Source organism: Jatropha curcas, chromosome 1 (assembly GCF_041381405.1).
Source record: "Jatropha curcas cultivar XTBG-Jc1 chromosome 1, XTBG_Jcur_1.0, whole genome shotgun sequence".
In the NCBI taxonomy this organism is placed as follows: domain Eukaryota; kingdom Viridiplantae; phylum Streptophyta; class Magnoliopsida; order Malpighiales; family Euphorbiaceae; genus Jatropha; species Jatropha curcas.
The window spans coordinates 3193353-3219744 of NC_143151.1; the positions used below are offsets into that span (position 1 = coordinate 3193353).

The following is a 26392-nucleotide window of genomic DNA, read 5'->3' on the forward strand; positions in this document are numbered from 1 at the left end:
TATATTATCCTCTCTGCCACTCCGCCGCTGACGGCAATATTAATATTATTGTCCGTCCTTATGAGACTGATACGCTGGCTCACTAGGAAATTTCCTTTTTCATAATTTTCCCTCTTTCTTTTATTTTATTAATTTGTTTCCATTTCTTTTCTTTTACTTCCTTCTTTTTTTTTTTTCACTTTCCTTTTCAAATCCCTTTCACCTTTAGTTCTTTATACTGTTGCGGTCAAGTTTTGCTATACATCCATGTGGAAGTATTTCCTTTATAAATGTTACCATTTTTTAATTTATCTATTTGATGGGTTTCGATTTTCTTGAAAAAATGAAGAATGTTTTATCCAATTGGACACTTTGGCGTGATAGTGGTTGTGGTTTTTATTTATTTTCAATTCTAATGCTTTGTTCCGGATGGAGAGTGGATGTAAATGAAAGAGTAAAATGCTATTATTTATTTTGCCTCTTTATTTTAAACTCTTTGTTTAGTTTCATAATCGTTTCTTTACGCTAATTAATTTTTTTTTATTATTTTTTATGGGTTTCGTCTTTCTTTTGTTAAAGAATGGGAGAGTTTTTGTCCAATTGGATATAGAGCAGACCCAACTGGGGCACAAGAGAGGTATTTTATCCGGTTTACATGATGCGTTTCAATTGCAAAATGGGATTGAAAAAGTTCTTTTTTATTTTAATATTTTATGGGTCTTTACAGTATGGGGCTTTTTTTTTATTTTATTTTTTTCACATAAAATTAATGAAAAATCAGTATTTTTTGGACTGAAGTAGACGTAGCCATGGTTTCTGAACCGCCGATTTCAGTTTCAGAAACAAACCGAAAATTGATGGTTCCGGTTTCGATTCTAGTTCCTTAACAGCTCCAAAATCGACAGTTCTAACCAGTTTTTCGACCGGTTCTCGACCAGTTTTGTGGCAAATCGCATAATTGTAAAATAAAAAAATAAAGAACATTCGGAAACCAGCCGGTTCTTCGACCGATTTTGGCTAGTTCTTGGAACGGCCAGTTCACGGTTCCAAAAATAGTGGAACCGAAACCGAATCGTAGGCCACCAGTTCCGGTTCTAAAAATCGTAATTTAGCCACCCCTAGACAAAAAAACTATATTATGAGACAGAAGCAAATCTCGAGAATGTCGGAATAGTTTCACTAAAATATACGAATGAAGTTATTAATTTTGTAAAGACTCCAGGATAAAATGATATTTTTCCTTAAGGTAATAATTAATTTTGAATATCTTCTATTAATTTAATCAAAATAAACAGAGATAAGAGATTGAGATGATATAATTTATAAATGTCTTATATTTACAAATGTCTTTTTTTTTATAAAAAAATTATAAATGTCTTAAACGATATTATAGTATTATATATAATAATCCTGATGGCTGTCATGTCATGGATGATATCAGCATTTGACTAGCCGTCATCTGGTGGGGGTCTCTGACCTCCAACCTTTTTCGTCGGTTCTGTATTTATTTGAAACGCCGGGATAATTCAGCTTTGAACCTCCAGAAACAGAGGAAAACTATTCATTTCGAGTCATGCTTCCTTTTTCTAACATCGAATAAATTAGAAAATTTTAAAATAAAAAAAAAACATAGTATAAGGAAAACAAATGTCGTACAGACCTAAATTCCCAATCAAAGTTGACGGCTCAAAAGAATAAAATAAAATAATTTACGAAGAAATTCAAAGAATACCTATTTTATAAAAAAAACATAAAAGATTAATGTTGTTTTAAACCCTATTTACCAATCTATTATCATTTAAAAATAATTTGCATACTTGACATTTGAGTTCAAGAGAAGTCATTGAAGATATTGCATTCGCATTTCATTGCAGCCTTATTGGAAAAATTAAGGAAAAAAAAAAGTCTACCAAGAAATATAAATTTTATTACTTATATTTTGAGATAAAATAATAATCTAAAGCGACTTATATTTTGAAACAGAGGAAATAATTTATCTAATCTAATATTATATTAAAATATTAGCTCAACAAATAAATTCCCACGTAAAGTTTATTAAAAAATTTAGTGATATTCTTAATTTTTAGATTACCCATTAAATATTTCAACTTATAAAATTGCATATATATTAAATATAAGTTTACATAATTTTCAGTTAATCAATAAATGTCTAATAAACCTAAAAATTAGCAGGGCATTAAAATTTTACTCTAAAGCTTAGGTGTGAATTTATGCATTTGAAATTTTTTTTGTTACCCTTACTTCCTGCTCAGGTTCTGCTACTTTGCAAATTGATATAACAATCGAAAGGTTCCTAAATGACTTTGGATTTGCTGATGGGCTGTTGCTTAAGGTTGTGGGCTCTACTTGAGAAATTTGGGCTGTCCTTCCCAGCGTGGCCTGCTTTGCTATATGCCTTTTGGGCCTCGGGGTAAGCACTAAAAGTCTGACGTGGTATTGGTACTGGGTTCCTCGAAAAATGAGTTAATTTTTGTACGAGGCAATAGTTTATTTTGTCCAACGGCAAAAATTATACAGAAGGACGATGCCGTTTATGTATTATTATATTTGGTGTCGGTGCCAAAAATTTCAGAATTAAATCATCCAGAAGCCATTAAATAAAAATTCGTGACAGAAAGTAAGTTTCATAGCAACATTATTTTGAAGTTTTTTCGCCAAATTTTTTTCTTTTATACAACAAGAAAACATATAAGAATTAACACATAAGAATTACACGTAAAGAAAAAAAAAATAAAATTTAAGTCATTACAGTAGAGTTTCGCTTAAATAGCCATCCTTGATAAGAACGTGAAAATAATAATGCCGGAAAAATAAAATCGGCATCATTTAGTATCAATTTATGTTTACATCAAACCACTTTCATATAAACGTCAAAAGCTACCAAAAAAATTGGGAAATTTCATAAAATAAGTGTAATGTCGTTTTCAATCCTGTATTTGTGCATTAACAATCTTAACACGGTTTCTTATTAAAGAATATTGAAGGTGTAATGGGTAGGGTAGGTTTCCATTTGCCACCTAAAAGAGCGGTGCAATTTAAGACGAATAAAACTATTCTTGTGCTAGATAAGAATAAGATAACACCTATCCTAAATAAACCTCTTCTTCTGTACTACTTTCATTCTGCTGGCTAGGCCTGCCTCTATCTTTCCTCCATTATTATTAATTACTTAGTTGGTACTTTTACCTCCATTTTCAATTCTTAAGTCTTGGAATTTTCCACCTCAACCTTATATGGATTCTGCTTAAATAAGAAATATTATCTTTTAATTCAATTTAATTAAATTCTGAGTATGATGAAACCTCAACTCTTAAGAGAGTCCAGTTTAAAAATGATAAAATTATATATATATATATATATATATATATATATATATATATATTATGTAAATCACCGGTATCCGGATCCTATTATTAAGGACGTTTAATCCGACTCGGAAGTTAGTTACAATTAAGGTTCTTCGTCTCTCTTTGTAAATGCGTTAAAATTATATTATTTAATAACATTATTAGAAATAAAAAATGTGATTAGTTGAACTAAATTGGATCCAAAGTATGATTAAAAAATTTGGTGCCAATGAAAATGTCCAAAGTAGAAGCATCGATGTTTTATTTACGAACCAAAGCTATAAAGAGTCTTTTTGAGCATTAATAATTAATAATAGTTGATTTTTAATCTTTATTTTATTTTCATATACTAAAATATAAATATGTATTCACTGACTCAATAATAATTGTTTCTTAAACTTTAATTTTTCATATATATTAAAAGAAAAGCCTCGAATTTCATAAAGTAAAAGAAACTAGTCATGAACCAAAGCAATACCTAATTGGTATAATCTTTTTAAAAAAATTATTATTTTTTATATTTATGTTGTTTTAATTTAAATAATTTGATTAAATGATAAATGACAAAATTATATGCTTCTTTTGAAATTCTCAAAAAATAAATTGAAATATTGATTACTACAATATATTATTGTAATTCAACTTATATAATTACTTATTTTTTATTTTTAAACTCATATATTCAATTGAAATATTAATTAATTTTTGTAATTAAATGATTTATAAGAAGATTTAATTGTAATGCAATAAATTTCAATGAATAAAAATTATATTTTAATTCCAGTAATTAACCACATTATTGTAACTCTATTATTTAATGTTTATCCATTAGATTCCATTAGTTTGTAATTCCGTTATTTAATAAAAAATTTAATATTTATTAAATAGAAAAAGATTAATTAGAATGAACATTATTATCATTTTTTCAAGCGGAAAAGTCTAATATTATTTCTTTTAATTTTAATTTTATTATTAAAAAAATATAAATAATTCTTTTATTATTAAAGGATCAACGAATTTTCTAGTAACTATGATTGTAAGTTATATGTCTAATCTAATTGAGTATTTATAATATTAGATTTTATTATTAATGAATTATATATTTAAAAAAAAAATGAAAATCTCCAATTAAGGCGATATTTAGAAGATGGCATTGAAAAGAATGTGGAAGTCCATTCACATGCCTTGTCTCAAGCCTTGATTTGTGGCTTCCCCTTTTTCAATGGATAATCATGTATATAATAGAATGATATACCATATCACTCCTATGGGTTTTTTAAAAGGACCATAACACTTCTAAGAGTTAAAACGGCAATACAATAAAAGTAGTATATAATTATCTAATTCATAGTGGTGACACCACTATATATATATATATATATATATATAATAATTATGGATATATAATTTTTTTGAAACTTAATAATTCATGAACAGTGAATATAAGTTGAGTACATCATAATATTCCTATAGGGATAAGAAACACGAATATAGAAAATTGAAATTTTCTGTTCAAAGATGTTCTTGATTTTGGTAGAAAATGTTAACCTTCCGGATAAAAACTGATCCATTTTCAAGTAGGACAACAAAAGAAATCTTTTACAATATTGTCCCGAACATTATTTTTTCTAAAACTTATTCAACTGACACTTGCAAAAAAGTTTAATATACCGAACTTTATAGAGGAATATAATGCATTACCAGGCTCCATTGGTAAAAAAAATTTATCTGAATTTAAAGATCTGAAGTCTCAAACCATAAGGAATCAACAATCCATATTGTCTTTTGAACTGTCTGAGAAATAAAAGATCTACATAAAAACTCCTCAATAACGAGGAACAATCCCATGAAAGAAAATAAATTAATAACCCTACTAAGAAGATACCAAAAACACTCAAGATTTACATATGTTAGAGACTAAATCTACATTTTATTCCAAACGATCATAAGTTTAGAAATTATTAAAAAGAAAACTAAACAAAATAAAAAAAAATGATAGAATTGGATGAAAAGAAATTACTGTCGACAAAAGAAGATGATCGGTGATGGTTTAGAAACAAAATCTAGAAGAACACAAAAAAAAAAAGAGCCAAGAGAGAGACGATTAGGGTTTTTAATTATTGTATTATGGATATATAATTAGACATTGTTATATTATTACAAACTATAATCACAGTATAATCAATGTTACTTAGTAATATATCAAATACAACTTCAAGTTTTTTAATTCGTAAAAGGTCAAATGGATTGCAAAAACACTACGGACTAGTTGGTCCTTACACAAATATAAATCGTTTAACTATTTTTGCTTGTGATTAAGAAAATAATTATTTTCTCTGGATCGTACAAAGTTCATTGATTTAATTTAATTGCCCTTTATCTCATATTATTAATAATTAAAGTATTTTTATATAAGGATAAGATTGAAAAATTTTATTAATTGTTTTCTCAAAACGGACTTATATTTATGGATAAAAATACTACTCTAAAACGATTTATATTTATAAAAAGGGAAATTACATAAGGATAATCTTACTTTAAATAATAATCATGAAATTGATAAAAAAATTAATAATGAAGAGGAATAAATTTCTAACTTTCCAAGTCGTTTGTGAAATATAAAAAGATGAATACACTCAATTTTAAATCAAACAGGACATTTCTTGCGTTTACACTAATAAACTTCAAAAAGTCATATACTCTGTTCCAGATTGAACAACAAAGAGAAATTATATTACTCCCATTTGAGAACTTGTTACTGCACGATTGGCTAACATAACTATCAATAAAGATAAAGAAAAAAATCGAGACTTTGACCCAAAACAAACAAAGTGAACAAAATGTGGGGATTGAAATAGAAATTAGAAAAAGAAATAAGTTTAGAAGTTTGTTAACTTTTTTTTTTTTTTTTTTTTTTTTGAGAAGAAGAAGTTTGGTAGCTTTAAAATGACTGGGAAATGCTTACTTATCATCTATGTATGAATTTATCCATATACTAAATTAATTAAAAATATATTTTTGATTATAACGAGAGCATTTTTAAGTATTTATTGGAAAAAAAAAAAGAAAATAATAAAATTTAAAAAATTCTTTATTAATTGATTTGGTACATGAGATATATACAAGTGTATAGGTAAGTCTTATCTTAATTTAAATTGAAGACTCCTAATCACTACTTCCATTCCATAATACTTGTCACATTTTATAAAATAGTTTGTTCTAAAATATTTATCGCATTTGTGGTTTTAAGGAGTAATAAATCCATTTTTTCAAAATTTACCCTTTATATATGACTAATAATTATTACTTCAATTTAATAGTTTTATTAGAGAATCAGTATTAAATTAAGGATAATATATTCAATTTACTCAATAATTTATTGTACTTGGACAAATTTAATGGTTTTCTTAAAGAACATGAAATTTCAAATGTGACAATTATTATAGAACAGATGAGGTAGCCAGGAATGTTATAATTCAAAATGCATAAATATATAAATTGACACTTAAATTTTATATTAAAAAGTTAACTGTGTTCTTGATTTTTATATTGATCCATTAAACCATTTAATTGTTAATTCATAAAATATATCTTATTAAATATTTCAATTTACAAAATTATACTTATTAAGTAACTATAAGATGATTGAAAAATGTGAAATTTTTTATTTAATAATTTATATTAAAAAATAAATAACATATTTTATTCATTAAATAAAATAATGGTAATTAAAAAATGTAAAATTTATGTTTAATAGATATGATTCTAAAAATTGAAATGTTAAAAAAAAAAAAAACCCAATTAATGTGGAAATTTTATTAGTGAAAAATTTAACATGAAATGTGAAAGGTCGACTCCTGATCATTATTCTCAATTGTAATACTAAGCCGATTAAATATAAATCAATCTACCAACAATTCAGTATAATTTGAATTATTTTTTGATTTCTAAGACATTTAGATAATTTAAAAATCACAGTTCTTTTTTATTATATTTTTTAAATTAATATTTGATTAGATCAAATTGGTTAAGTTGATAATGTAAATAAATGAATTTGATATTGGATATATACACACATTAAAAAACAATTTGGCATTTAAGCATTCCTCTAAGTTATATATGTGTTTGTTAAAATAAATGAAGTTAAATTTATGTTTCAAATGAAAATGTTAAAATTATAAATAATTTCATCTTTACTTCTTTTTATTACATCATGGAATAAATTGCACTAAAAAAAAATATTAGTACAGTCAAGCTTTGTTTAGAAAGGAGGACTTTTTTTAAGGAAAAAAAATATCTAAAGAAAATATCGGGGAATTTTTTTTTCTTTATTTAGAAATGATGAGTAAAATAATAAACGAAAGATTTTCCTTTCAGTTTATAATATTAAAATATCTCTAAATAAGAGAAAAAAATGAATTAATAAAATTATATTATTTAATGCAAAATAAAATTTCATTATTTTCATCCATCAATTATTTTCTTCCTTTCCTTTTCAAACAAAGCCTTAGTATTAAATTGTGTGGTTGGGGTAAAGAATGCAAAACTCTTGAAAATGAATGATGAGTAGCTATATTCCTATAGATATGGTGTTGTATTTCTGTGATAGGTTTGATTTTTATAATTACTTTTATTAAGTTTTTCTAGGATTTCTTTTAATTTAATTTAATTTTATTTTATTTTAGTTAAAATATTTATGTTTTTCACTTGAATCATATTTCATTTGATCTTGAAGAATTTTACAGTATTTTTATAAAAAAAATACCCAAAAATGCAAAAGAGTTTTAAAAGCAATCATTTGGCCATGACATTCAGTAAGAAGCACGTCCAGGCCGTACTACACAGCACCCCGTGCTACTTTGCAGAATTCAACGTATGCTGAGATTTCAAATTAAGCTCGTGTTGCCTGCATAAATCTGCATGAAGATATTGTGGGACATGTCTTATTAAAGCTGGAGCCCTATTTAGACACCAGAAGAGTCCTAATTGGGAAAAAAAAATACAAAGTTTAATCAGTTTTCTATCTCCAAAATATTTATTCCTCAATAGAGATTCACTTTCCTAAACAAATTCAAATATATTCCAGACAGTCTATATAACAAGAGGAGACTAGCTATTTTGAAGATTCATTGCATTTTCCATCTTTTAATCTTTTGATATATTGCTCTCTACTGTATTAAGTTTTTTTCTTTAAAACTTCAAACAATTAAGTTGAAGATCAACAATCCGAACTAGGAACCTACTCAAGTCGTTGATTAGTTTTTATTTCCAAACTCTTTACTTTGTTTATTTTTCATTATGATATTATTTACAAGTTTAATTAAGTTTAATTTATTTACTTTGTCAAACTAAATCTTTTTACCAGGGATATAGTGTAATTTAAATTCAACTCCAGTTTATAATATTAGATTTGATTTATTATTGATCTTAATGTATTCAAATAGACTTTCTCTTCTAGATTGATTTATTTTATTAATTATTGTTGAGAGAAGAGTTTTTAATATGAACATGGTAATAAATTTCATGGAAATAACAGCTTAATGCGAGAGCTAGATGGTTTGATTCGTGGAAAATTTTCATAAAATTAAAAGCCTTAATTTGTGGATTCCTGAATAATCACAAGAAGTTAATGAATTAATCTATGTTTGATTGTGCCATTGAGAGATTGGTAATTAAATTGAATTAAAATAACTAATAAAACATCGAATGAACTTATTAGAGATTTTTAGGTTATTTATCTTTCTTGAATAATTAAAATTCATTATCAAACTAATAGGATAAACTGGACAGAATTAAGTGAAGTCAAAATCTCTAGCAACTTTTTCTTTTTCACAATTACTTGTTTGATTTCTTTCTCATTTGCTCTATTTTATTTCTTTTATTTTCAAATATATTTTCCTTATTGTCGTCTAAATAATAGTAGATTAACACAATTTTAGTACTTGGTATACAATTTTCGTGGGATGATACTCTATTCACTCTTTATTACTTATTTGTGATTTCTTACGCTTTGAATTTGCCTGTCATTTTCAATATTTTATACTTTGAAATTATTTTGGTATTTTTAGTAGTTAATCAATCCCAAAAAGAAATCGACTTCTTTTTTTGACATGAAAAAGAAATTGACTTCTAATTGTTTGACTTCACTACCTAGATGAAAAATCTCAAAGGAAAAAAAAATTTTTAAAAATTAGAAATTCAATTCATTATATAACCCATTAATAACTTCACGAGAGGTTTAAACCAATAATATGTTATGTCTAATATTTTAATTTTAATATATGGATTAGGGATTATGTATAATTGATGCTCTCTAAGTAAGTTGTGTAAAAATTCTTTAATTAAATTTCATAATTCATTTTCAATATGTAATGCTTTAAAATATAACTTAACAAAAATATAAAACAATAAACTCTGGATTTTATTAAAAGAGGCACAATTAAAATTATATAAGAATTAAGAAAATTATTAAACCACTTCAATTGTAAAAAAAATATTCATAATTACGATTCACTATATTATGCATTTATCAATTTTTTACATAATTTATTTTTAAAGGAAATAACAAAAGGTAAAGTTAAAATCAGACAAAAATAATTGATACTTCCATTATTAAATTTAAAAAGTTAAAATTATTTCACTTTAAATGAGATGAGGGAATAATAATCTACATAACTTGGATTGACTACTAATTTAAATTAAAATTGAATTTTGAATATCACATAAAAAAAAAATCTGAATCTATTACTAGATCATGCATGCTATTGGATAATAGATACTGTGGTGTAAATAAAGAAATTACTTAACTTGCATGAATTAATAACATAGAACTCCAGCAACCGTTATCTTTATTCAAAGCAAAGAAAACTTGCACCGGCAGGTAAAGTAAGTTACACCAAAATAATAATAACAAAATTAAAATTGGTACTAATTATTTTAAAATTCATTATATAATCTTATCCTTCTTTAATTCAAATTAAATCATATTTTGTTTTTCTAAAAAAAAAAAGAGATTTTTGGTTAGTAATTTTATACTAGCAAGTAGCAACGAGTTAACAACAACTCTAACAATAAATACAGAAATACCTGTCAGTAACTCTCTTCTTCTGCTTCTTGTTTTTTTCCCCTGCCACAGCCGTTAAAGCTTAGATTGGAAACCCTCGCGCAAGTTTGCGCTGCTTTCAGTAATATCTCTGCTTCCTAATCAGTAACCCCCTTCATTTTTTTCCACCATTTCTTTATTTCCATTTCATTACCACATATAATCAACTTCACCATAACAATCTCAACTTTCTAGTCCTCTAGCTTGGTTTGTGCCTTTTGACTTTGTAATCTGTCTCCCTCTCCGTTTGTTTATTTACTTTGTCCTATTGTTTTTAGTTCCCTATTAATTTAATAATACATAAAAAAAAATCTGTTAATATCTGGGGTTGTCAACAAATTGAATACCAGCTTGTGCTTTGCTAGATTTCTGCTGTGTTTGATTCTCTTTATTTGATTTAATACTCCATGTTTGCATATTCCACAAGGGTATACCAGATTTGCCTTCTGCTTATCGATTTCACATCTGGGTCTCTCTCTCTTTCTCCATTGAAGCTGGTATAATCTCAAAGGTTCTATCTTTTCCCATTCTTTGCTCAGTTATCTTTCATGGGTTCTTTATTTCAGTTAGATTTGAGGTTTACAACTTAAAATTTCTTGTATTGTTTTCGAGAAGTCCAGATTTCTCTTCCTTTTCAATTCTTATCATCGTTTTTCAGATCTTTATTACACTTCTGGTTGATTAGCTGAAGGTCTTCAATTTATTTTTGTTGTATTTTCTGTGTTTGGGTTTTTGGTTCTGTTGTTTGATTAATAGTGTTTCCTTTACCGGTTTGCCTTAATAAGAACCTTAACAGTCCAGTAAAGTTCAGAAAGGATCCATATCTTTTTTCCTTAACAAATTTCCTGATTTTGTCATAATGGGTGATAGAGGATCAAAATTTCTCATCTGGGTTTTACTAATCTTGAGCTTGGCATGTTTAATTAGTGGATTTGCTCCAATAGATAATTACCTTATCGACTGTGGATCAAGCAGTGATACTGTGGTAGCAAACCGTGTTTTCTTGGCTGATAACTCAACCACAAACTCTGTTTCAACACCCAAAACCATTTTTGTCCAATCTTCAAGAGTGGATAGCACACTCTCTTTCTCTGATGATTCGCAGCTGTATCGAACAGCAAGAATCCTTGATGGAAACTCTAAGTACTCATTTTCAATTCGCCAAACTGGGAGGCATTGGATTCGCCTTTATTTTTATCCGTTTGCTCAGGATAGTTACGATATGAGCAGGGCAAGATTTGATGTTTCCACCCAAGAACATACCCTTTTGAGCAATTTCAGTGTGAACACTGATGTTGTCAAGGAATTCTCCATTAATGTAACATCCAAGAGCCTTGAAATTACTTTCACCCCTTCTGAAAATTCCTTTGCCTTCTTGAATGCTCTAGAAGTTGTTTCTGTTCCTGATGCACTCATCACAGAGGATGCCAGCACCTTTAATCCAGTGGGGAATTTTCAGGGCATGATGTGGCAGGCACTGGAGACTGCTTATAGAGTGAACATGGGTGGATCCTTAATTACCCCTAGGAATGATACTCTTGGGCGAACTTGGGTTTCAGACCAAGGATTTCTCATCAACCAGAATCTTGCCATAACTGTATCAAAGATCAGTGCTGTCAATTATGTATCTGGTGGGGCAACACCAGATATTGCTCCTAATGCTGTCTATGGTACTGCCACTGCGATGAACTCATCAAATGACCCCAACAGTAATTTTAACGTGACCTGGCAGTTCAATGTTGATCCAGGGTTTCAGTACCTTCTCCGTTTTCATTTCTGTGATATAATAAGTGATGCTCTCAATGAGCTCTACTTCAATGTTTATATTGACTCCTGGTCTGTTGTTAAGGATCTTGATCCTAGCATTCAATTATCAAACACTTTGGCGGGAGCACTTTATATGGATTTTGTAACAGCATTAACTGTTAGCAAGAAACTTCGTGTCAGTATTGGTCCAAGTTCCCTCCCTAACGTTTACCCCAATGCTATTCTGAATGGGCTGGAGATAATGAAAATGAACAATTCTTTGGGCAGCCTCAGTGGGTTAGTGCCTTCCAGTTCTGTTTCAAGTTCTAAGAAGAATGTTGGCGTAATAGTAGGCGTGACAGTTGGGGCAGCCATTGCTGTGGTTTTGGCTGGAATTATCTTTATATTGTGCAGAAAACGGGAAAAGTTGGCACGTCAAGGGCATTCAAAGACATGGATTCCTCTATCTATTAGTGGAGGACATTCTCACACTGTGGGGAGCAAGTATTCTAATGGAACAACTGTTAGTGTTAATTCTAATTTGGGATATCGCATTCCTTTTGTGGCAGTTCAAGATGCTACAAACAACTTTGATGAGAGTTGGGTTATTGGTATTGGTGGTTTTGGTAAGGTGTACAAGGGAGTTTTGAATGGTGGTACAAAAGTAGCTGTCAAAAGGGGAAATCCGCGCTCACAACAAGGTCTTGCAGAGTTCCAGACCGAAATTGAGATGCTATCCCAGTTCCGACACCGCCATCTGGTTTCATTAATTGGTTACTGTGATGAAAAAAATGAAATGATCTTAATTTATGAATACATGGAGAATGGGACTCTAAAGGGTCATCTCTATGGCTCAGGTAATCCCAGCTTGAGTTGGAAACAAAGGCTTGAGATATGTGTTGGAGCTGCTAGAGGACTTCATTACCTTCATACTGGCGATGCTAAAGCAGTCATTCATCGTGATGTGAAGTCTGCAAATATTTTGCTTGATGAGAATCTCATGGCCAAAGTTGCTGATTTTGGGCTTTCAAAGGCAGGACCTGAAATTGATCAAACCCATGTGAGTACAGCAGTGAAGGGGAGTTTTGGATACCTTGATCCTGAATATTTCAGAAGACAACAATTGACAGAGAAATCAGATGTGTATTCATTTGGAGTTGTTTTGTTTGAGGTTCTTTGTGCAAGACCAGTTATAGATCCTACCCTTCCGAGGGAAATGGTGAACTTAGCAGAATGGGCAATGAAATGGCAAAAGAAAGGTCAGTTAGATCAAATAATAGATCCTACACTTGTAGGAAAAATAAGACCAGATTCACTAAGGAAGTTTGGAGAAACTGCAGAGAAATGCTTAGCGGACCTTGGCGTTGACAGGCCTTCTATGGGAGATGTCTTATGGAATCTAGAGTATGCTCTTCAACTTCAAGAAGTAGTTGTTCCAGGTGGTCCTGAAGAAAACAGTACTAATATGATCGGTGAGCTCTCTCCACAAATCAACAATTTCAGTCAATTAGATGACAGTGTTTCTACTGCTCAATTCGAAGCATCAAGTGTGGATGATCTATCTGGGGTTTCAATGAGTAAAGTATTCTCGCAGCTGTTAAAGTCCGAGGGGAGATAACTTGTTGGAGGGGATTTGACGTTCAATTCTTTGTTTTGTTCGCTCACCATCTGAATATTGTCTCTAGTAAAATCAAGCGAGCGACTTTCGCGATCATGGCCATGACTTGTCTAGTTAGCGATCGGAGAAAACAAAGAGGAGGTCTAAACAACAAATTGATTCGGGAATTTGATTTTCACTCTTTTTGTACAGGAGGGATTATGTTTCAAGTGATTTTAAAGGAAGTTTAGAGTATATTGCTTTATGTAGCTTGTTTTGTGTCTATTTAATATTTACACCTATATGAAGCAGCAGCTGTTATACCGTTTTTTGTTTGCTGGTAGGTCAAATATTTTTGTCTGATTTGTTATTATCCTTTGAACCATTCTTGCTTGCTGTATCTTTTTATGTTCATGGTATTGATTGTCTGTATCTTTTTATGTTCATGGTATTGATTGTCTGAATTATGGATTAAAAAATTTGACAAATAGTCGGAAAATGTTTGGATGTTATTTGGATTGATCCATCGACAAATAATCACCCTCAGTTTTTTTCTTTTGCTAGCTGAATTATGGATTAAAGAACTTGTTTTACTAGCTTTTTACGAAATGATAAAGGGACGATATTTTATAATTCGTTTTCTCCGACTCAAAACACTAATAAACAAAATGTTTTATTATCTAACGTTATAATTAAATAATAAAAATAATATTTTAATCTTAATATTTTAATCTTAATTAAGACGAGAAACGCCATATGAAAAAATTAAAAAACAAAATAAAACATGCAATATCTGGTGGGGGAGGAGCAGCCACTACATCATGTTGTTGACATGATCAAATTTAGAACTTTTTAGTTAATCAAAGTAAAGTATCCTGGATATCTCTTAATTTCAGTGATTAGTGCTTGTTCCCTTTATTAGCTTGTAACAACAGATTGAATTTTAGTAGAACGAATGCTTGTAGAATCGGGCATATTGCTTGGGAAAATCCTCCAACAGTTTCAGTTAAATTCAATATTGATAGTTCAATAAGAGGTAAGGCGAGCCCTGCAGGAATAGGGGAGTGTTGCGAAACTCTCAAGGTATGGTACTTTGCATCTTTTTTAAGTTTATTGGCATTTTACATTCTAATGCAGTGAATTGTTAGTCATTTTTAATGTAGTTCAAATTTTTTGGGAATCGGATTATAAATTAAAAGGCTTGGTGATTGAGTTAGATTCAAGAAATACTTTGTGTTGGATTCTTCAAAAGCAGAAACGCCCACGGAAATGGTGGAAAAGTTTTAATTAATTTGATTCGACCATTGACCAATTGAGTCATATTGAGTTCTGGCATGTTAACAAAAATAGCAATCATTTTGCAGATTGCTTAGAAAAAAAGGTGTTGAGACTGATGTACCTTTTTTTGGTTTGGATATAACAACTAAGAGTTATATTATTTTGATATTTGCAGGTTTTTTTGTAACTTATCTTTTCTTAATAAAAAAGGATATCTACTTCTATTTTGTACTGTTGTATGAAGTTTTAGTGATCAGGCTTGTTCACTTATCAAACTCAAGTGTAATTTTGAGTGTACAAGATAATCTTATTGGCTTGGGTTTAATTTCTTAAATTTAATAATTTTTTTTTATTTTTTAATTTAATAAAATAAAATATGAATAGCCGATTAAAAAAAAAATATTTTGATACATGAGCTGGAGTTCCGGCTGGTGAGCAACGTACCCTACTGATTAGTTGTGCATTATATTATTATTACTCTGCACATGGTCACATCTTACCTGGATTAATTAAAGTACAGAAATGCATATAAATTAGGGAAGGAAAAAGGTCACTCCATTACGATCGATGACCCCAACATAATTTCTTAAATTAACAAATAAATATACAAAAGACAGAATGATTATTTATTATTATTAGTATATTTATGTAATTTCATGCCTTTTGATGATTTCTTTTGGATTACTTCTCCGATTAATAATTAATAACAGGAAATTGAAAATTCACTTCACTGGTGGTGGCGGTGGTGGTGCTAACTGTTTCTGCCCATCACTATCTGTGAAATTAAGTCAAAAAGGTTAATGGAGAGACGTGAAAGCCAACATCCATATTCTTCTTTTTCTTTTAATATATATATATATATATATATATATTCAAGCAGAGGCATTTTAGAACTTAGAATTCCACCTCATGCACGCCATTATGCTACCTAGAGTATGGTGGGACTTTTTTTTTAGAGAGTAGTGAATAAATACCAAATTTTCACATTTCATTAGTTTATAGACTAGAGAAATTACAATAATGCTCTGTTGATATAAATAAATACAAATTGTGAAATTCATTTATAAATAAATTTAAATTTTCATGCTTGGAATAAATTTAAAATTTAAAATTTTATTTATTTTTATTCCTAAAATACCATTGGTATAATAATTTTAGAAGACTAAGAGAATAGAGAGTTTTGTCATAACCTTCTAATTGTTTAAATTTGTGGAATTTATTTACAAATTTAACATTTTGTAATAGAATTTGATTCAATTACATTTAAATCTATAGAATTGAATTTTTTATTTTTTATATTTAAATTTAAATTTATAAATAAATTTCACAAAATTATATAGGATTCGATTATTCCAATTAAGTGCTAAGGGTAAGGAACACATATAGTTAATAGTACTCTTGTGTAATGCTATCGGAGTATTGATGATTGGCTCTACTTGGTGGGAATTCGGAATATAATAAATCTTTTTTTTTTCTGCAATAGAATATTCAGAAAACCATGTGGGGTTTTCAAGGTTTAATTAGTAACGTGGATCGAGTCTTAAGGTTTTTCCCATAACATGGATACCAATTAGTACTAATTAACACCAAAAATAATATTGGTAAATTCAAGAATCCCAAAGTGTACGTAGGGTTACCATCTTCCACTCAAAGAAGAATGAATGAATAAAAGGAGAAGCTACTAATTTGTCTCTTTATATTATTGGAATACACTCTATCCCCAGCACAAAATGGGTGACAACATTTTCAATTGGAATGGTTTTCTTTTTGTTCACACATGTGTTTCCATGTAATGTTCACATATTGCAATAAATACTTTTACTAAAATATTTTCATCAACCAACGATAGCATTATTAATAATGCCAAATAAACCCTTATAGAAGCTCCAGTGTAGGGTGTAAAACTCGTTACAATGAACCGTCAAAATTGTATAATCATGCGAATTCCTTCCCGAATGTCTAAGAAAAATATTTGCCTACATCGAGTTTATATAAATTAAAGAAAAAATTAACAAGAAGAAGAAGCTTATGATGAGTTATAGGTTCCCATGTTCTGCCACATCAACTTCGGTTGTGCAAGACAGTAATCTTTTAAACACAGACAGTAAAGCAGCACATGAAACCTCTCTTAAAGATTTTCCATTACCCAAGCTTCTTTTATTGCTATTACTATAATTACAACCCTTTGAATTTGATGATGGTCTTTTTCTTGATCTTCTATTCTTGATTCTTTCTCTAATTTTGCCAAAACACTTCTTGGTCTTCTCCTGCATACTTTCTTTTCTTGAAAACGTGTAACTTCTTAAATATATTTGCCTACATGATCGGCAGTCCACAACCCTAGGATGCCCATGCACGCCTGCCGGTGGCCGGCTGCCCTTATAGCTCACTGGCCTACCAAACTCCGCAGCGGATTGCGGCAATTGGTGGGGGTTCTCCTTGGCCGGCCGGCCGATTGGGTTGCAAGTATCAATGTTGCTATAAGCCATGCACTAGCTATAGAGTGGTGGGTTTGGCTTATGGATGCTATTTATATATATAGAGAAAGCAGTGAATGCTTAGTTTTCAAGAAAGAAGAGTGGGGTTTGGTTTTGGAGGCTACGATGGGATAAGTTTAATTTTGTAGAGTAGAATTATGCATTTTCAACTTTCAAGAAGTGGAGTAGTACGTATGTAAATGATTTGGCAGCAAGTGGAAAATATTATATATATATATATATATATGAAAATAAAAAAAAAAAAAATTGTTAGTGTTAGCTAGGACACCATGATAAGGACCTAATGCCATTAGATTGTTCTATGCAGTTAGGCAAGAATTAGATAAGATAGACTGCTTAACCTTGAGCAGAAACATTAATTAAAATTAAGCTTGCTTAATTGATGTTTTATTAGGTATAGTCGGCTCATATAAGCCTTCTTTTTTTTAAAAAAAAAAAAAACTAAAACACTAAATATTGTTGAAGGACAAAAGTAGAATATATTAAATATTAATTAAAATATGGATCTAATTTTTTTTTTAAAATTACTGTTAGAATGCTCCCAAGTTATTTATTATTTTATAAAAATTCTTTCTAATTGTTGATTCAAAATTAATTACTAATGTTAGCAAGAGCGTTAAACATATTTTTACTGAAGTAAACCAACAAGTATTGGATGAGACTCTATTGCCTTATAAGTGAAGTTGAAGATTCGAAATAAAGTAAATATTCGTTGGGAGTATTTTACTTTTTAATGGACCGATCATATACGAGTACAATTTAATCCTAACCCGATAAACTGGAATATCTGTAATTAATACTTAAAAGAAAAATAACAAACGTAACATCAACAGCAATATAGCATGGGAATCATCGTACATTAACTTAGTAACTTCAGTCATCTAAATCTATTTGCCAAACTGTTTGTTAATAATGTAATAAGTAAACAAAAACATTTATTAATTAAAAAATGAAATGTAAAGAAAATGTTGTCTTATCTGATAAATGTATTTATTATTGGGATAATCGATACAGAAGTGGAGTCAAAGATAAAATAAAATAAATAAAGGCTTCGAAGGATGTGCCTTTGGGGCAAAGTCATCTCCTGGCTTCATAAACCAGAGGGCAGGCTAAGGTATTATCTATCTATCCAACACAATAATGAACGCTACACTTATTTTTCACGCTTATAGATTCTAATCTAGTCTAGGGATGGATGATGCTATTTCCACGCCTAAATAGCTAATGCCACGCCCTAAACACTACTGCTAAGGATATTTGAATAGGATGGAATATTGGCCCCAGAATGGGATTAAAATTAGCTCAAAAAATTAGATTCGAATGTGGTCCAGAAGTTCCAATTCCAAAACTAAAATCATACTATTAGAAGTAAAATCAATATTTTATATATAAAATAAAAAAAATATTATTATTAGCGTGGAGGAATATATTATGTTATCAAAATTCATAATTTTAAAAACATAATAACTTCCTGTAAAGTTTAAATTTATAATTGTAGCAATATTTACATTTCACAAGTTTTATTATATTGCTTTTGAAAATCTTAAATTATTATTGGTTACCGTTATGCTAATAATTTGATTAATTGTTAGTATTACATATGAATAATAAATTTCAGTTTTAACAACTTATTTTCATTTAGGTAATAACAATGTAAGAAAAACAAAGCAAGGCAATGAAAGGCCCAAAGAACATAGCCCATGTATATAAATTTGGGCCAGTTAATGCAATAAGAGACAAATAATTTCATTCTTTCCACAAAAATTCAAAGTGGTTTCCACTAGGAAGAAAATAATGGCCCATGTGCAAATGAAAATTGAAACCTATGACTTAGCAAGCGCCTAACCTTCGGTTAAACATGGCAAGAAGCAGGAAAAGAAAAATATTTAATTTTACGAATTCAATTCTATAGATTTGAAAATAATTAAATTAAATTCTACTAATAAATGTGGAACTTCTATATGAATTTCATAAACTTTAATAACTCAAAATTTTATGACAAAAATTCTCTTAGCATTCTAAAATTATTATGACAAGGGTATCTTAGAAATAAAAGTAAATGAATTTTTAATTTTTAAATTTATTTTAAATATGAAAAATTTATTTACAAATAAATTCTATATAGAATTTATTTATAAATAATTTCACATGGTACCAAAGGATGAAGTATTTTTGTTTAAAAAAAAAAAAAAACCATTCTTGCTTGCTGTATCTATTTATGTTTGGATCATGATTCATGGCCTGAGTTTTGTTATTAAAAAAATTGACAAATATTTGTCAAATGCTTTATGTTATTTGGATTGATCCATCGAAAAATAATCACCCTCAGTTTTTTCATTTGCTAGCTGATGCTATATATGCTTAGAAGGAGTTGACCATTCTCTTCAATGTACATTGATAATTTTTTTTCTTTTTTGAGTATTATAAGACGAGGGTTCGAACTTGAATTTATTGTCAGATGATACATGTAGTTACTACTAGACTATATCTTAGTGTGCTACATTGACATTTTTGGACTAGTGGTAAAATTAAAATTATATGAGATTATTTAATTATTGGTACTAACATACGATGTTGGTTGATGTATATAAAAAAATGGTTATGTTGACATTTTATTATGTAAACTGCTCCAGATGAGCATTAACTTAAACGGGCAAGGAGATGAGTGATGAAAACTAAAAATGTGGTTTCGTTGACAAAATATTTGGTTTGGATCAAAAGAAAGTCCATAGAATTAAAAAGCTATTCCACTGGACTGCATATATATGAATATATAAAAAATGCTTTTATACTAGCTTCCCGAAAACTGGAAAGCAAATGTTTTTAGTTATTGACTGGTATTGTTTCTTTTGCTGGGTCAATAAAAGAGGGTAGTTAAAGAAAATGGTTTTGAGGGGGAAAATTGGCCAAATAAATAAAAATGCATTACTGCTGGCTTAATTACCGTGTTGCAGGGCAGTTGAAGAAAATTAAGGTTTGATGGGATGGGAGCAGGTGCAATAAAGTATGGTATAATGAGGTAAGATATGGTATATTTGGAGTTAATTAAGATAAAGTAAATGAAAGTTTAATTAATACTTTGTATATTCTCTTTATTCAGAGAAAAATGATTTTGTACAGAGATTAAGATGATGGTTTAACAAAATCATTTTTAAAATTTTTGCTTAATTTATCCTTGAACGGCATTAGTTAGTCTGTTTATTATGAGGGAGCTAACTCACACAATCAAAGTTCCAAAGGTGTGTATTAAGTCATGAATTAACGCCCGAAAATGGAGAGAAATTGTGAGATAATAACGTTAGAATCTTCAAAATTTAAAATTTTTCAAATTCAACTAACTGTTCGAAAATTTTAATTGCCCTTATTTATATCGAAACTTAGCATTTTCAAAAATATGCGTGCAAATATAATGAAAATGTGGAGCCAAAGTTGTTGGTTCTTGAAACTGTCTCCTCAACTTCTATAATATGTCCGTATATAAATTTCGAACACAAACATGAATTATGTTTGCATTCATAGACCGTTCCAAAAAACAAAAATAAGGACAATAGAGAGAGGACATATTGTTTACAATAATAGTTTTTTTTATCGTGAATCCACCATTTTTATTTGATTTCAATAATATTCTAATCAATTCATTTACAGATTCTCAAGATATAGCCACTACTTCCCAACTGACATATTTTAACTCCTTACCTGATAAGAACAAGGCATTGTGGTTGTTCTCGACATAAGTCAATCCCAAAATTGTTGCAGGCAACAGAAAAGTAGGAAACAAAAAGAAAAATATACCTGGTGACATAAAAAATAATGTAAGCACCATGTTTTTTTCTTAGTTGCCATAAAGTACCTAAATGTGCATAGTTATAGAAAAGTTAGAGCCACATTTAGCATATATGTAATCGAAATACGATATAAGCGATTCAGATAAAGTGTTGCCATTTTGTTCAAGTTTGTAGCGCATACGTCTTATTCGAAGAACATGAGTATAAAATTTTCATTAGTGCTCAATTCAATTATAGAATTACATTCAGTTAGTCTAAGTTAACAAAATCTATGCATATGTTTATAAGGTGTAATATTAACATGAAGGGCTCTTTTAAAACTAGAATGCAACCATTCAATTGTGTGTCATATTATGGATAATTATACAAAATATTACTCATGTTAGTAGTCATATGCATAAAGTCGAGGATACTTTGAAAAACTACATAGAAAAATAGTCGTCTAGTCACACTTTGAAAACACAAGGGTATTAACTGCCCGATCTTTTTTTGCCACTTTTCTTATTCATCGAGCAAAAATAACACCCATAACAAAGACGATACAAGGGCATCTTAAACTATTTCATCTGACATCCTTCCCAAATTTTTTTAATGAAATACTAATTCATGAATATTTTAGATATATATGAAAAAAAAAAATAGAAGAAATAGAGTAGGATGTAATTTTGAGTTTTTAAAAATAATTGTGGATAATAGAGAAAATCAATTATTTAAAATGTTTTTACTCTTATTATAGAAAATCAAATATGTACCCATCCTCTCAATTATTTAATTTATATATATCAAGAAAAACTTTTATTGAGAAAAAAAATTGAAGAAATAGAGTAGGGCATAACTTTGAGTTTTTAAAAATAATTATAGATAAAATCAATAATTTTAAACTTTTTTTCAACTTCTATTATGGAAAACCAGATATGTATCCACTCTCTCAATTATTTAATTTATATATATCAGTAAAAAATTTTATTGAGAAAAAAGATTGAAGAAATTGGGTAGGCGTAATTTTTTAAGTTTTTAAAAATAAATGTGAATAATATGAAAAATCAACAATTTTAAAATTTTTTGACTTTTTATTATGGAAAATCAGATATGTACCCACCTTCTCAATTATTTGATTTACATCTATCAACAAAACTTTTGTTCTAATGAAGAAATAGAGTAGGGCGAAGTTTTAATTTTTTAAAAATAATTGTGGATGATATGGAAAATCAATAATTTTAATTCTTTTCGACTCTTGTTATAGAAAATCAGATATGTACGAACTCTCTCAATTATTTGATTTATATATCAATAAAGATTTTATTTAAAAAAATTGAAGAAACAGAGTGGGGGCATACTTTGATTTTTAAAAATAATTATGTATATTATGAAAATCAATAATTTTAAACTTTCGATCATAAGTTGGTCCACACCAAAGAACAAGAGTCGGCTTTCTAAAGGGAGTTCTCCCTCGGTAGCTCAGTAGTAAAGCAGTCGTTTCGACTTTTATTATAGGAAATCAGATATGTACCCACTTTTTCAATTATTTAATTTTTATGTGAAACCAATTTAATAATTCACAGCGGAAAATACAATTCTTTATAAATTTGTGGAATAAGAAAGTACCTAAATAGTATAATATAGTATAAAGAATTATATCAAAAGACACGATATATTATCTGCAGTTTGACAAGATCTTCTGCCTTAAGTTAAATCCATGATTTTTCTATAATTGAAACAAAAGGGATGGGTAATAGAGTAAAAGTATCGGTAGAGAATTAAAAAATTTTCTATCAATAAAGAAGTCTTTATAATCATTACATTTTAAAATAATTTTTATATAAATCTTGGATTTAATTCTAATAAAAATACTTACTACTTGATAAGTTAGGTTAACAACATATCAACAACATTATTATTTTTAAATACAGAATTAGTTTTATAAATTAAAAAAAAGTTTTCAATTCCATATGTTTTAAAAATAAAAATCTTCCATGTAAAAAAATATATTTAATTCTTTTTTCTCTACAATATTGTGAATATTATCCCTATTAAAATTTATATATATATAGTTGAGAACCCATTTTTTTCAATATTTGGAAACATATTATCTAAACATGCATAAGCAATCATGTTAATTAAATGATTTATTTAATACCTATTTACATTAGATATATACTTTCAATAAATTCAAGAATAACGTATGAACAAATAGAACCATAAATGTCTTTTTATTTAAAAAATGATAATAATAATAATAATAATAAAATTCTTATTGATGTCAACTAATGAAAAGAAAATTTTTATTTTAAAAATTGCATTGAATTATTAATTATTTCAAAGTTTAAACAAACTACACAAAATTACAGTTTGGTATTAATTAGCACATTGAAAAATGTCATGTCTTAAAAATTTTATTTTAGTTTGAAATAATTTAACTTTTGGAGAGGAAACAATTAAACCAATTTGCTTAACTATATTATAAAATTTTTTCAAATGAGAAAAGTGTCGATCAATATCATTTGTTTTTGATAAATAAGCACATCATAAAAAAAACTATTGAAAACTCATGATAATTGTTAAAAATGTCGCTCATAATATTTTGAAATTCAGAAGGGGCATTTTTCAAATCAAATGACATGACATTCTACTCATAGTAACCAAATGGAACATTAAAACCAGTGTTGTATCTATCAGATTTATGTATTTGTATTTGTTAAAAACTTGATTTCATATCAAATTTAGAAAAATATATTCGCACTATGTAATATTTTTAATAAATCTCTTTCATTTGGTATAGGTACCTAATCCATTGTAATACTTTATTTAAAGGTTTATAATTAATAACTAACCTGGGTGCTCATCTGTCTATTTCTGTCGCATTCTGGACATAAAAAGCTGAACAGCTCTAAGGGGACATAGATTTTCTAATCAATCCTTTATCTAATAAATCATTTATCTCTTTGTAAAAATATTCTTATAATTGTTTATTCATTTGTATAACTCTAGATCTAGTTGAGATATTTTTCTCATCAAAATCTTTATATAAGGTAAATGGATTATATGTTGTTTTCTAGACCAAAAGGCATTAGGAATATTTGAATGTGCTTTTTTATTTAAAAGTTCTTAAAAATCTTTAATTTTCTGTTGTATGTGGGTTTGTTATAGTTGATTTTCAATCCTAATGTTATTGATTTCTTGTTTCAAATAGCTAATATGTTTTGTTTTTGTTCAATAAGATTTATTTCTTTATATATAGAAATATCTTGTATAGCACTTAAATCATTTTGTCTAATTGGTTGCATAAATTTAAAACATATTTGGTTATTTAAGATATTTGTTTTTAATCCTTCATTATCTACTTTAAAAGGATAAATAGTAGCTAAAAAGGGTGTTTCTAGTATGACTCATGTAGTAAGATTTTTAACTAAAATAAATGGTGTTTTAAAACAAAAATCATCACTACATTTTTTTGCTTTTGTTAATTTGTATTCTACTCTTAACTTGCTACCATCAGTTGTGTATAACCTTTATTTAGTTTTTTCATAATATATAGTTGGGAATTAATCCTTCTTGCAAACAATTTTGATCTGTACCAGAATCAACTAATGCAGTCGTCGTTAAATGAAAATCACTCTTAACTACTATTTTAACTAAAACTGTCCATTTCTGAAAGCTTATTCTAGATATTACATTAATAAACTCATCATAAGATAATGTTTCAGTTAAATTATTAATTTTCTTATTTTTTGAGGGTTCTGTTTGAACATCTATAATTTTATTAACTTGTAATGAACGATATCTTGTTTAATTTTATGATGTTCTTGTTTTAATTCTTCTATTTTTCTTTTAACTGTCTTAATTTCTCCTTGTAGACCAGCTAAAGAAGGGAAAAGTTTCTCTTTATTACTATTGAACCTATTAAATATTTCTTTTAACTCATATGGCTCATATTGTTTTTTGTGTTTGTGTAATATCACATCTTTTAATTTTGATAAATATTGTTTTTTAACGTCCTTATCTTCAATCTTATATATACAATCTAAAAGAAAATTTGTCTCTCTAGTAACTACATTTATATTATTTATCTTACAAATACAAAGACCATCGCATTCACATTTATCTATATCACTTGAACTATTTTCTGAATAACTAGATCTATTTTTATATAAATCTTCAGGGTTATCACTTCTTTCTAAATCTGTATCTGTATCGGTGAGAAATAAACTCATCATTTGTTGTTTTAACTTATCTGATATATCTATATTATTTATTTTTTCTCTCATCTTGCACTGTGACTTATAGTGTCCTACTTTTTCACACTTTTAACACACTATTTTTCTTTTACTTTTTCTTTTAACTATATTCTTTTTAGCAATCTGATGGGGTTTGTTATCTTTAAGGGCCTTATCTTGAAAAGTTTTAGTTTTAAAAGGTCTTTTATAGGGATTTTTCTTATGTTTTCTCTTATTTCTAGCAGAAGGAGTGTAACAGTCTGATTTTCTTTTAGTGTCGGTAAGAGTGATTTACCGGTCTGTGAATAGTACCATCGGTCTGGGACTTGGTGTTATTTTAGTCCGAAAAAATTACTATGCATATTTAATGTTTTCTTTACTATTTTTGGAGCATGTTTGCATGATTTAGGCGGGTAGAAAATATTTCATGAATATTATTGGAGAGTTTATGTATTAAATGAATATTATTTCTAGTGTGGTATATTAAGAAATAAATGAGGAATTATTGTAGTGGAGTTAATTTAATTAATTGGTGGAGTGAAATCATAAGTAGAAGAGAATTATTTGAGGAATATTTAGAGACATTGGATGAGATTACTTAGGACTTGATCTTAGCCACACATTTGGCATTAAATGAGGAAGTAAAATTTGACTTTGTCATCTTAAAGTTAGCTTTCTTTTTCTTCTCTTCTCCTTCTCCAACACCATTTTCATCTTCTTCCTCTTCCTTCATTTTCTTCATTTTCTTCATTTTCTTACCACCAATCTACCTAATTAAACCATGAAATAGTATTTAATTCTTAAGAATTAAGGACTAGAAGTTGA

General features: G+C 28.3%; 1 protein-coding gene across 1 annotated transcript; it reads left to right on the top strand.

Moving 5' to 3' along the window:
• Window positions 1-10428: 10428 nt before the first annotated feature.
• HERK1 (hercules receptor kinase 1) lies at window positions 10429-14238 on the top strand. Its single transcript, XM_012209555.4, has one exon. It carries the CDS (start codon window positions 11309-11311, stop codon window positions 13811-13813), a length of 2505 nt encoding a protein of 834 aa, XP_012064945.1. The 5' UTR covers window positions 10429-11308; the 3' UTR covers window positions 13814-14238.
• Window positions 14239-26392: the final 12154 nt, after the last annotated feature.